This window comes from Andrena cerasifolii, chromosome 16, assembly GCF_050908995.1.
Source record: "Andrena cerasifolii isolate SP2316 chromosome 16, iyAndCera1_principal, whole genome shotgun sequence".
Lineage (NCBI taxonomy): Eukaryota > Metazoa > Arthropoda > Insecta > Hymenoptera > Andrenidae > Andrena > Andrena cerasifolii.
In genome coordinates, this window is record NC_135133.1 from 6,247,400 (window position 1) to 6,260,888 (window position 13,489).

Below are 13,489 nucleotides of genomic sequence, written 5' to 3' on the forward strand. Positions count from 1 at the left end.
GTAATGCTCTAGGATAAGGGACTGTGATGGGTTTTAAAGGTTTCTGAATGTAAGAGAGGGGATGACGGGATAGGGCAGAATTGCAGGATTTTTTATAGGTGACGCATTGGCTAAGATAACGATGGGTAGCAGGGATGACGCAGTATTTACATTTACGCAGCATTTGGGTAATTAGTGTGAATCATATTTACAGAGAAAGTCGGAGAAAAACAATAACAAAGGGTCAGTACACTACACTTATATAGTCTGATATTTAGGTTCTTTAAAACGGTTATTCCGAATAAAGGTTCTTCATAACTCTGTCCGTCAGAATCTTTATATAACAGTTTGAAACAGTTATATTCGAAACCTATTCAAGCCCTGTTCGAAATCCTGAGGATGTGCCGCCCCCGAAGCAGCGGCGACGAGCGGCGCCCGTTAAATGAAAGATAAGGATAGATCGGGCTGAACGATACCGCGCGCAACCGATTGTCTCGTAAAGTACATTTCCCGCGCGTAGCAATGGACAGGTACGATACCGATCGCGAAAGGAAAACGAGGCGACGCGCGACGGTAACGAAGAGATGCCGCGAACGATAAGATCCAACCGAACCCTTTCCCTTTCTGGCGCAGGACGGCCGCGGTAAAATCCCGAGCCGTGAACTTCCATTCGATTGCGCGTGGGATACGCCGGAAACGAAAGAGTCCCGATAAAACCGATGGTAGCGATGAGCGACGCGCGACTGATAACGGTTGCAGCCGGCGTTCATCGGGCTGGAATATCGGCCGGTCCCGTTGCCCACGCAATCGTCAGGAATTTCGTTCGAATCTGGCCCCTACTTAAGCGCGTAACCATCGATGACGGTATTCGGGGAATCGTTGGTGCGTGGCCACGGGCGCGCCGACCGTGGAGCGAGCGAATTTCGGGTTAAATGATTTTGCGCTTTGGCCCATTAACGATCCCCGAAAATTAGAGATCCCGACGTGCGGTTTCATGGCAAACGGAATCGCTTGTAAATCCGTGGTCCCGGTGAAAATGCGCGCGGCGAAGGAATTCCCTCGATCACGCGGTTAACCACCTGCGCATCCAGCGAGTCGCGTGCAGCGGCAAACAGAACTCGAGAAGGCGAGGGTATAATTCGCTGGGTCTGTCTCTTCGGTTCGCCGTGAAGATCGTCGGGTACGTTATCCTTGTGTCGCATCGGTTCCAACCGGACCGAGCAATTAGAGCTACACTGTAGTAAACAATCGCCTCCGTGTTCCTTGATTGGGTACAGAGATTAATGAACCCGCGCGCTTCGATCCGTCCACCTTTGATTTTAGATACGCTAACCGCCAGTATCAAGACCCGGGGCACGAATTGGCGGTGTTCAGGGCGGAATGAAAATGCGCGGGGTTGGTACGAGCTTGCGAGGGATGGAAGAACGATGATAGGTGTTCTTGTTGGAACGAACGAGAGAGAGATTACACTAATTTTCTAATGGCTGAATATCGATTCACCCTGGCATCGGTGGAGCCGATAACCGCGCAAAAATGAATGTTACGCTTCGAATACAGTCGCGACGAACTTACAAGGGGAGGCCGCGACATCTGGGACACGGATTTTGATGAATCTCATATACAGTTCTGTCTCTCTATATGCGCGAGCTTCGGGACCGGGCGCACGCAATTTGAGAGACGAGTAGCCTATTCGGCTTGCTTTGATTCCTCCTCGAGCGCTCGAGTGGTACGGGGCGACGCGCAGTTGTTTTCTCGTTCGGCGTTCGGCTTCTTCGGGTTTTTCTTTGATATGTGATACCCAAATTCTGTCGCTCAGTCGATGAAAATTAATTGATTCTCGGTATTTCGACTGTGCGGTGACTACAAAAGTAGCGGGGATAGCTTCGCGCGTATAGAGAATCTGAAAACGCGGGCAATTTGAGAGACAACACTGTATGTTGTAGCGTAAGTGTAGTAGACCAATATATGTCTTACATGTTGGTTCCACTGCCCCAGAGTTTCCGAAATATTAATAAAAAGAGGTGCTTATGCGTTGACGAACAGAAGCGATAGCGAAGTTTATTGTAACGGTGAACACCTACCAAACGCTACCATCGCTAATCGAGCGCGGTAGAGATTCACGCGGATCCTCCGCCTGTTCCTGCAATCATCGTAAGCCTCCGCGCGACTCGTGCGCCAATATTTGCCGGGCAGAGGGTGAAGCCGAAATTTCCAACCAATTCCGGTGAAAGTCTCGTTTATCCTCGGTTCCTTTCTCGTTCGCCGACGGCTGACCTCAGCCTGGCACACGGCGGGGAGAAAGAGGCACGGGAGAAGAAACGCTTCGTTAAACGAACTACCGACTCCTTCCCATTTTGAGCGGAGTAAATGGATGGCTCGGCAGTCTTGTAATCTGAACAATCAACGGCCGTATTCTTGCCGTTGGGATGCGAACGGGAGTCGGAGGAAAAGTAAGCTAGGAGGAAGCCGGGTCAGCTCGCAGTGCACGGTACATTCGTTGCCAATCGCAAATACACACGGCGCACCCGTGTACGGCAGAATTCAATACGTGGGTCGTATCCAAGGAGATTGAATCGAGTAGGTATCTTGTTAAATGGGCGCCGACTGTCACCCGCGATAGAGGTGGGAAGCCTCTTCCCGCTAGGAAGATACTTTCGATCCTCCAAGTCCCTTCGCAATTTAAAAGCCAGCCAGTGAATTTAATCGACGCGTTAAAACAATGTTCTTCCCTGTGATCGGAGGTGGCAATTTGCAACGTCGCGAAAGCTCATCCATCGACTTTTACTCCCTTAATATCTGGGTCAACGATCCTCCAAATTTCATCGGACGCGTGCAGAATTAATTAGTTTGTCCCATTTTCCGGCGGATCAAATGTTCCGCCCGGTGAAAAGTCTAGCACGCATTCCACCGATACACGTTATTATATTCCGTGGTCATCAACGTTTTTAAAGTAAGTAATACTTAACATACTGTCAGGTGGGCACGGGTGGATCTGTGGGTTTCGGGGAAGCTCCACGGATATGCGGCAGAAATGGCCCGCCAGCAGGCGTAATCTGCTCGGTGAAGGGGAAATGCCTATGGAATTCATTTGATCTCCGATACACGTACCTACGTCTATTGTAGGGAAGTGGAGAAACCGTAGATATTCCAGCTGACAAGGGGAGGACACCATGCGGTAGACACCGATTTTCATGAGCCTTGGCACGATGGATCTACATATGTCGAAAATAAGTAAATAGGTGTCCTAGCGTTTCTGCCAATGGGCCTTAATAACAGAGATATTAACATGGAAATTATTAAAAATTTCATAGTGGCCGTGGGGTTTTAATAGGCAAAAATCTTTTTAAATTTTTTTTTATAAATTAATTTTTGTATAAATTTTTTTTTAACTTGGGGAAATCTTCAAAAGGCACCCGAACTCCTTCAGAAGGGAATCGCCCGCTGGCGCCAGGGTAGCGAGGGATTTTTACCCACTAAAACCCCACGGCCACTATGAAATTTTGAATAATTTCCATGTAAATATCTCTAATAATTAAGGCCCATTGGCAGAAACGCTCGGACACCTATTTGCTTATTTTCGACATAGATCCATCGTGCCAAGGCTCATGAAAATCGGTGTCTACCGCATGATGTCCTCCCCTTGTGAGCTGCGCCCGGTTCCTAACGTTTCGACGATCAACCCTTAGACCCGTTAGATCCTCGGAGAGACGCGAGATTGGCGGCCGCGGTGAAATCGCTCGGCGAACGGAGAAAGAATGGAGATTCAGATTAAGACAGTTAATCGTTGGGAATTTCCCGTCTGCGCGGGGCGGAGGATCGGGCTGACGAACGGGGGAACGAATCGTTGGTCCGTATACTGGATAAAACGCAAGATCTGAATTTGGCATTAACTCTCGAGCCGCAAATGGGGCGAACGGATGGCTGTGCTAATCGTTTAAATCGATATCCCGCTCGAGTTGGCATCGGCGTCGCTCTAGCGGCTCCTCTTCCACAAATTTCTGTCCGCGCGATCAGCTCGAAAACCCTTAACACTCGGAGCCTCGCGCCGATAATACGGCCATCTGAAACGAGCTGCCACGGGGGATTCCCGCGGGCATTTTCTGGCAAATTAAGGATCTCGCCGATTACGAAGATACCCGGGGCAGGAATAGATTTGTCCGACGGAACGAATTAAGGGTTGAATCGTGCTTTGCAGAAAATAAACGTCGCACAGTGCTTGCACGCCGCAAATATTATATACCAACTATTAAACGCCGCCGTGCACGAGCAATTGCCCAAAGGCGACTAAGTAAATTCCTTGATCGAATTTTTAGTAGGCCGATGAAAGTTGCGGATAAATTGGCAAGTAACGAGACTGGACTAATTTCGACTATCCGGTTGGTTCGATAACCGATAAACAGCACCGCCACCCGGTATATCGCTTGCAGGTAATATTATCTCGTAGCTATCCCAATAGCCTGTCTACGTCATAATTTTCTCGCGTTTTAAGGTGGCGGGCGGCGCGATAGAATCGGCTTATAATAGGATTTCTGCTCGGAGCAGCGATAGCGGGGCCCGGCTCCCCGTATAGTTGCAGCCTTTATCCTCAACTTCCCGCGAAATGAGATGCCAGCGAAAAACGAAAGTTCTACTCCCGTTCTACTCTCGATGGAACTCGATGGCCTTTCCTGCCGAACACACAGAAATGTCCCGCGGGATTGAAATTTTCAAGAGCAAAAGGTAAGCTTCAACCCCCGCTGGTTAGCTATGAAAGACCCGACGAGATTTAATGAACGGTGAAACCGAGCGACGCTTCACCCTTGGACACGGACAGATCTCCCTTTTGCGGACGTTGCCTTTGCAAACGTAAGAAGGGATCGAATAAGCCAAGTTTCACGGCGCGTGGAGCGTAGGAGGAATCTCGCTTCGAATCGGAGAATTCCGTGTTCCAAAATAAAGACCTCCTGCCAAAAGTCTGCTGGTAAAAAGCTGGGAGGGGTTTGGTGGAATATAAGGCGGGGAGGAAGGGTGTGGGGCGAGGACAAATTGAATCCGTTCTTAATTGCAGGGTTTTCTGGCCGAAACGCTTATTAGCGCTGATTGCAGAAGAGGTCGTTCGCCGCGTCGCGCCGGGGGCGCATCCTGCACGCGGCGCTAAGTTGCTACGCTTGCCAAGTGCAATGCGACAAGATCTCGAAACAAAGGAGTTGATTCCCATTCTAACCCGCTTGCCAAATCGTTCCCACCCTCTGCCGGCCCTCTAATTCCCTCGGAATTCTTCTCGCGACGCCCGACGGCTCTTGTTTTATGCGCGACGCGACCCGCGGATATTCATTCCTCGAAAAACAATAGCTCGTTTCCCAGCGTTCCCCGACCAATCGACACTGTAAGCGAACGAGACAGTTTCGTTGATCGAGCAACGACGCTACAGAACTGTCGCGCACGAACTGAAACCAACGACGACTCGTCTCCAAGGGAGAAAGAGAACACCCCCAGCGAACACTGTCGTCGATCGATAGACGCTTATTAATTACACGAGCCACAACTTACTGGAATGCGTCTCGCAATCGGTTCAAAGTAGATTATAATATCTACGTGATTCCGGAGGAGGAAACTGAGGGCCTCTCGGATTTAGCACCCTCGCGATGCCGCGCAGAAAGGGCCAGCCAATCGCACACCGCGCGATGCGACTACGGATAAGCGAGAGAAATAATAACGCGATCTCCGCGAAGCTGGAGGACATTGTTATCAATTGCTTATCGGATACCCTGAATCGCATCCCGGTGTCCAGAGGCTCCTCGCGCTACCCGCTGAAGTCTACGCTTCTACGGTCTAACTACAGTCTAAGGGAAGAGTACGAAGATAGGGGAAAAGGTTACCTTGCAATGGGTGCAGTTGAAGATGACCGAGTAGGGTTGTCCGCAGTCGTATCGCGCCAGCACTTCCTCGAACTCACAATGTAACCTCGCGGCTAATGCGTCGACGAGCAACAGCTTGTCCAGGGCATCGGCGCACTCCTCGCCACCGTTTAGCACGTTCTCGAGCGGACCACCCTTGCCGGGTGCCAGGGCGTTGACCACCGCGTGCTCGCAGCAGTGCCGCAGACGCAACCCGCTCATGAACCAATATCGATTCTCCCTCGGGGTTAAAAAACTTCGCGTACTGGTCCGGCCAAAATCATCCCGGCAGATGTCCCTCTTATGCGACTCCTCGAGATAAAAAAGGCACTGTTCCGGAGCCATCCGTACGCCTCCCTCCTTCTTGCCGCTCGCGTCGTCCCGTCCCGACGCGGTTTGTTGTACCAGCTTCTCTTTGGGCGACCAGGGGCTCCTCTCGGTCACCTTCACCTTCCCGATCACCTCGAGGAACTCGACGTCGGCGTCCACGGCCATCGCGCTGGCTTCGGACCCGCTTGGGGATCGCCCGGAGGCTGCCACGCAGGCGGCCGGGCAGTTCTTCGGAACCTCCGGTGGACCGCAACTACCCTGAAGATCGGCCGGCGCTGGGCCCGCCAGGTCGCAGGCCGATAGCCAAGGATTTATTTGGTTCACCTCCCAGCTGTATTCGTTGTAAGGATGTACCGCCGTCTCGTACTCGAGGACGGCCAGGTGACCTTCGTACGACGATGACTCTTCCGCCCCTCGCTCGGCGCGTTGCTCCTGTTGCATCTCGCGTCGACCACGACGATCCCCGTTCCTCTCGTGCGCTCCGTACTCGACGTACTGTTCTCGCGCGCGACGCTGCCTCTCCGTTTGGCGGCGATGCTGCTGCTGCTGCTGTTTGGCGATGCTCGGCGACAACGACAGCAAGGACGACACCTGCGTGGCATTCTGCTGCGACAGATTCTCGGCGAGACCGAGGGATGGACTCTGGGCAACGTCCGTGGGAAACTGGCCAGATGGATTCGTGGAGCAGACGAGCGGCCACGACAGCAGATACAAGATGAACAGCAACCCGTATTTTCTACCGTGGGAATTAGACACCTTTGCTGGTCCGGCGATGGCGAGTCTCTCGTCGTAGCAGCGGCTCCCATTGGTAATCGGCTGCTGGAACCGGGCAGTGTAGTCGCTCGCGCGTCTTCCGCTCGCACTCTTCTTACGCCGAGAGCCTCGACAGCAACCGCCCCAGAACTCTGGAGGATCTTTGCTCCCGCCAGCGAGCCACGGCACCTCGTCGCCGCGAACACTCGCGATCTCCTCCGGCCCTCGCCGAATCCCCGGTTTCTCTGCAGACTTCTGATCTCGGGTATCGCGACGGTCTTCGCTCTCGACGCGCTGGCTGTAGGCAGTGTGAGCGAATGCATCGACGGACAGAGCGTCCGCGGCATCCGCTTTAAGAATTCGGGAGGGATCGACGGGCTCTCGAGCTCTCGCTCCCGCCTTCTCGCTTCCGCTGCGAGTAGGTCGCGACGCCGATGAAAAATGATCGGAAAGACGGACGCGGCCGCCCGTGCTGCCGTCCTCGGCACCACCGTCGGTCCCATGCTGTGCATCCTGGTGGTTGCAACGACGAGATCGCGACACTCGCCGTCTTCTCCCCGAAATATTAGGGAGCGCGCGGTGAACACACGTACGCACCTCGCTACGAGAAACAGAACTGTAAGAGAAGTGAAAGGCAGTGGCGTTTCTGGTTTCAGGCCCTTCCTGAACCGAGTCGAACCAATAACAGGCGGATTTGGCGATGGCGGTGGTGGTAGTGGGAACGTCGGCGTAATCGCGATGGTGGGGCCAGTAATGACGCGGTGGTGGTGGTGGTGGCGGTGGCGGCGGTGAGCTCTCCCCAGACCATTGTTCCTGGAGTTTCTGGGAATTTGGGAAAAGCTGGAAAGGGACTCGAGAGGCAAGGCGACCGCGCCGAAGAAGCCCGAAAGGGAAACGCGAGGACGAACGATCGTCGTTCCGGTTGCTCTGGTCGTTCGATGTAGGTGGTCCCGTGAATCCAGGCGGCTCGAGCCGCATGGGCACGAGGTCGGGAACGCTAGCGTCCCCGATTCGTCCTGGTGGTCGTCCTGCTCGACGATCCACGTCGTAGAGCCACGACGTGGCCCAGTTGCCTCTCTTCTCGTCTCCGGTGTGCTCTTCCGCTGGCACCGATGTCCAACGCGATCCGGGCTCGCGGGCTTGAACTCGCGCCACTGATCCCTGCTGTGATCGCGTGCGTGGTCGTCGTCCTGTTGCAGAAGGTTCCGCATCGCTGACAGCAAAGCTCGAGGCAGCTTTTCGCCCCGCGCCTGATTCTCGCGATTCCCCTTCTTCTCGTTCCTCTTCTCGTTTCCTTTTCCTTTCCCCTTCCCGCTCCCGTTCCCGGTGTTGCTCCTTTGGCCAGAGCGTTCTTGAGGATTTCGATGGTGCCCGAGCGGATAGCGCGTACGTCCGAGTCGGTAACCTCGCAGTCGGCACACTGAACGCGCTCGAGCAGCTCTGCCTCGCGGGTCGGCGACTTCCGTGGCTTCGGTTCCAACGGCAAATCGGGCCTTGCGGCTTTCGATTCGTTCGGTTGAAAGACGGGCGGCGATCGAAGTCGGCGGTGGAGCGCGATAGGTCGCTCGGCTTCCTCCTGCCGAGGACCGAGAGGACGTTGTTTCGGAGACGGCTCGTGAATGGTGTCAGCCCCGCTCGTAGGTATCCCGGAGCCGATAGCCAGGTGACAGCTGTCCGAGCGGCCCGGGTCGGCGGGGCCCTTAGAAGTCCCCCTGGAGCAGGCGGTCCCCGCGACGATGTCCTCGACGATCTCGTTGCCGATACCGAGGATCGGAGAGTAACGGAACGGGGACGGGAACGGTACCGAGCCGCAACTTTTCCCACCGCCTCTGCCTCTGCCTCCGCCGACGATCCACCGCTTTCGCCTCTTCCTTCGGCCGCGCCACTTGCACCACCAACTCCTTGTGCCGCACGCCCTTGCTCCTCTCTCGATCTCGATCCCGACCGCGGTCCCGACTTCGATCCGGATTCCGATACTGATCCTGATCCCGATCCCGGTCCGCGTTCCGTTCCCTCTCGCCGCTGCTCTCTCGCTGGTTCCACTCGCTCTCCAGCCAGGTGGCCGCCACTTCCGACACCGTTGCGGCACCGCGACCACCCCAGCAAAGGCAGCTCTCGGCCAGAACGACCAGTAGGACGGTGAGGATCGCGAGGATCGTGAGGATCGCGAGCACCAGGACAGCCGCTGCTGCTGCCGCTGCTGCTGCTGCTGTTGCGCCGCCGGCGACGGCGACCACGCCGGCGACACTGCCCGTGCCGAGGACAACGGAGACCTGCAACCTCTCGACCGGCGAAAGCACCTGGACACCGTAGTCCCCCTTCCGAGGCTCACCAGCTCCCGATACGAGGCACCGAGGTTCATGCTGCATCCTAAACGCCCTCCTCTTCTCCCTTTCCCTCGCACCCTCTGCTCCTCGTCATCGATGATCACGCTTGCCACCGGCACGGCAACGCTGACAGTGACGGACTACGGGGCGCCGGCCACGGCGACGATTCCCTCGCTCGTTGCCATCGCGAGGACTTCATGGACACACCCCCCAGTAGGTAGGCACGGGTGGCCGTCAGCCGCGTACCCACCTTCCTCGTTCCGTTTCTGTCGGAACGAGCGCAGTATCTATCCTTCCCTCGAGCAACGGCTAGCGTAAACCTCTCCGTTTCCCTCGTTCCCACCGTTGCTGTGGCCGTCGAAAAATCCGCGCACTCTCTCTCTCTCTCTCTCTCTCTATATATATATATATCTCTCTCTCTCTCACGCACACACACACGCGCACATCCACATGCACAGGACACGATGGGCTCCTAGCTCCGAAGCGAAAGTGAGGTTATCCTCGCGCTATCCTCGCGACGATACCGCGCACCAGGATCCGCGCGGGAGAGCACGCGCGCGCCCTCGGACTCGCGCGCGCACGGCTCCTCTTCTGCGTAACGGTGACTCTCCGGACGATAGACGGTGACAGGACCGTTGGATCCCTCTCTTTCCCTCCTTCTCTCGTTCCTTCCAATGGTGGAGCAACTGGACGTTGGTTTCCCGCAGCTCGGCTAACCTAGCGGCGCTAGCATTTGTCCCTGGACCCCGAACCGTTCGCGAGGTCTCTGCCAACAGTGCCAGCCACCGCCACCCACGAAACTCGACGATTCCACTCGAGCCGTTTCGTCTCGATACGCGGCACTTATTAAACGGACGCCAAACGGAAAAATGACGCATCCGATCGGTCCTGTACGACCACTTGCCACTAACTTCTCGTCGCGGTCGATGCTGGAGTCGAGCGGTCGGGTGGTCGAGCAGTCGAATACGCGGTTCTCGAGGAGGAACCTGATCCTAGCCAGTTTCCCAGTTTGCCAGTTTCCCGATGGGCTCGTCGGTGCTCCTCGTGGCACCGTTCTCTCCCGACGGTGGCGCACCTTCGGGATCTCGTCGGCTTGCGCCGCGTCCGCTCGCTTTCTCGCGTCGCGGAAAAAGGATTGCACGCGCGTGGTGGTTTCGTCCCGCGCGAGCCAACCGCAAACCCAGCGGCAACCTTTTTGGTGTACGCGCGCGCGTGTTTTCTCACCGTGGCCGTTGTCAGCGCAGCATCCTGCGTGAAATCCTGCGTGGACCAGCCACCGTGAGGAGTCCCCGCAATTGGAGACAGTGCCTACGAGGGAAACAAGGAGAGGGACAGGGCGGCGTTCGCGAATCGCGACGTTCCAGACGTACGCGACGTTCGCTGTCGGGCCAGACGAATCCACTTTTCACGGACTCGGAGCCAAGCAACGTCCAACCGCGGCGAGTCCAAGTCGCTTCTCCATTTATCCTATCCTCATCTTCTTGTCCCCTATTTCTCCTGCCCCCGTGTCCGCATCTCTGTACCTCCCTTTAGCCTAATGCTAAATGCCGCGTTTATCATCCCACGAGCCACGGGCAGTCGATCCACGCACGAACGCACGCACGCACGCACGCACGCACATACACACTGGTTTTTTTGGGGTCGCGCGCGTCACACCGAAACACCGACCCCGTAGCCGCGCACCAGCAACTGCGCGCGGATCGTTTAGCGAACGCACCGAGAGTCCCTCGTCGAGGGACGACGGAAACTTCGCTGCACCTTCGCTCTCTCGGCCTTTCTGTCTTTCCAACTCGTGCGCGGGCACTCGCGCGCGCGCGCGCACCCACACGCCGAAATTCTCCTTCCGTTCTATCCCCTCCCTCGCCACCAGCCAGTCCCCCACTTTTTCTCTCTTTCGCTCCCTTCCTCCAACACAGTGCTCCGTTCTTTCCCTAACCAACCTCGCGTGTATATCCCTTTTTCTCTCGGACTCGGATTTCTATCTGTCTCCGTTGCGTGTTTTCGCGGCAGTCGGAAGCTCTTTTGCAGCGAGAATCCTGCGCTACCCTATACCTGCCCTGTTTTCATTCTCGTCTTTCTTCTTCGACAGAGTAGCGGTGCGCGGCAGGACGGGCACCCTCCAACAGCGTCCGCAGATTTTACTCGTTTGCTCGCGGCCCAGGGAGGCTTCTCTACCGTTAGCAGGCCACGCCAAGGAAATCGCGTAACTCGCATCGAAACACCGCTGGGCTAAGATAGAAAAGTGTCGCGGAAACCGCCATCTTCCTTTTTGCCGTTCTGTCCAGGGAGCTTGAACAACCTCTGCCCGCTTCCCTTCGCTCTCTGTAATCTGTACCCCTACCCCGTGGTCGACCCTCGATGCCCTTGCCACCGCTTCGACCCTCCTCTCTCCAACCCCGAGACCTCTGACTCTCCTCTCTCTATCAAGCTTCTCCTAGCTGCCCTAGCCCTCTCTCGCTCGATCCCACCCACGATTCCCTTCTACAGATTTTCCAGCCCCTCGCCCCTCTCGCTGTCCTCCCCGTCTTTCCGTCTCCCGACTAAAAACAACGGTACACACGTTGCCAGTTGCCTTCTGCCCCTCGCGCAGCTCCGCTCCTGCCATCCTCCGCGGCTGTCGACTCTCCTGTCACCTCCTCTCTCTTTCCATCGCTCTCCCGAAACCCCACCCCGATCTACTACCACCCTTCGGAACTACCCTCGGATGCTTCCCACCGTGCTCGCCGCGATCCTCGCGCGCAACACACTTTTGTCACAGCCGTCCTCCTGCCTTCGTTCGCCGCGCTCCTCCGCTCTCTTCGTCCCGCGGCCTTTTGTCCCTGAGAGAGAAAAAAATCGGCCACCGGAACAGGACTCTCCACGGAGTCGCCACCGGTATGGATTCGCGCTGGCTCCGCGATTCAAACGTTCCCGAACGACCCGAATATCGCCGTGCCGGTGGCTTTGCCCGCGCGATACCTACCGTCCACTTCGATCGACCTCGGCGCGCGAGGTCGAGAGGCTCGGGAAGAAGAAGGAAGAGCCCGCGAGATCGAGACAACCTTCGGCTCAGGCTCCGTTCCTTCATCTCCAGTGGGCGAAGTAGTCACGATTGCGTTCCCCGATGTCGCTGTGTTTCCTTCTAATCCATTTGCCTCCTCCGCGCTGCATACCTCTTTCAGGCTAATTCCTACCCAAATGACTGCCGGTTAATTAGGAGGCGGATCAAATTAATTAGGAGTTGGCTGCAACAGGGAATATCCCGGGGATTCCAAATCGCGTAGGCGCGCAGGGCGCTCCAGAGCTACGTAGCCAGGCCGCGTAGCCGAGACTACAGGAATATCGGCTGAAAGGGCGGGAGGAGAATCGAAGAGGGTGGACCGAGATTTAAACGCTTTCCTGCGCGCGTTCTACGGAATTCTATTATTATTCGCAGCTCCGCCATTCATTCAAGTACCCACGCTCGATCTCCATTGAAATTCATTTAGGCGCACGTTGCTCTCTAATAATAAAAGCAGTACATCCGATTCGTCGGCTGCGAAATTCAAGCGTACGGTCAGCTGAACGGGTACCGCCGAGTATCGTCGGTTAAACGAAACGGGAGGGAAGAGGTCGTGGACAGGCGGCTGGAACAAAGAAAGTAGAAAGATAGGTATAGTCGGGCTGAGATTCGCTGTACCTGCCGCCGATGCGATGCGATGATGCGACATTAAGAACATAGATCGAATGTACCGCGCGAGGCTTCCTGCGAACACGTTTCCTTGCGCACGGATATACGCATACGCGCGAAGGCGTATCCTGTACCAAGGACGTTTCGTTGCGTGTTCCCTGGCTCTCTCACCGGTGCCGGTGGTCTGGCGGGTCGAGAGCGTTGCCGCGCGCGCGCGCATGTCCATGGACGAAGGGAAATTTTCGCGAATCGATAATTCGCGAGCAGCTGCAGCAGCGGTAACGGGTTAGTCACGCGGACGACTAGCCTATTTGATTGTTACTCGGTCAAGCCGCGCTGCTGAACCCCCCTGAATCACCCACACCGCTTCTCCTGCCATCCTTTCCATCTCCAGGATCCTGCACCCTCTACACCCTCGTCCTTCGACGTCCAGTGGCAGCCCGTTCCGGAATTTTTTTTTCCACGTTCCTGAGACCTACGCTTACCGCAGTCACAGTATGTACGTGCACACGCATACACACGCCTGCACTTGTGGTGCCAAAGTTTAATAGCGACGCGTACACACACACGGATTC

The 13,489-nt window shown here is 55.8% G+C and overlaps 1 protein-coding gene across 3 annotated transcripts in view; it reads right to left on the reverse strand.

Moving 5' to 3' along the window:
* Positions 1 to 7,916, reverse strand: part of Mid1 (calcium-permeable channel component Mid1) — a 46,781-nt gene extending 38,865 nt beyond the window's left edge. For all 3 annotated transcript variants that reach the window (XM_076829644.1, XM_076829643.1, XM_076829645.1), the window contains exon 1: positions 5,838 to 7,916. In XM_076829644.1, coding sequence (XP_076685759.1) covers positions 5,838 to 7,916 — 2,079 coding nt within the window. The remainder of the gene's footprint in view (positions 1 to 5,837) is intronic.
* Between the last annotated feature and the right edge of the window lie 5,573 nt (positions 7,917 to 13,489).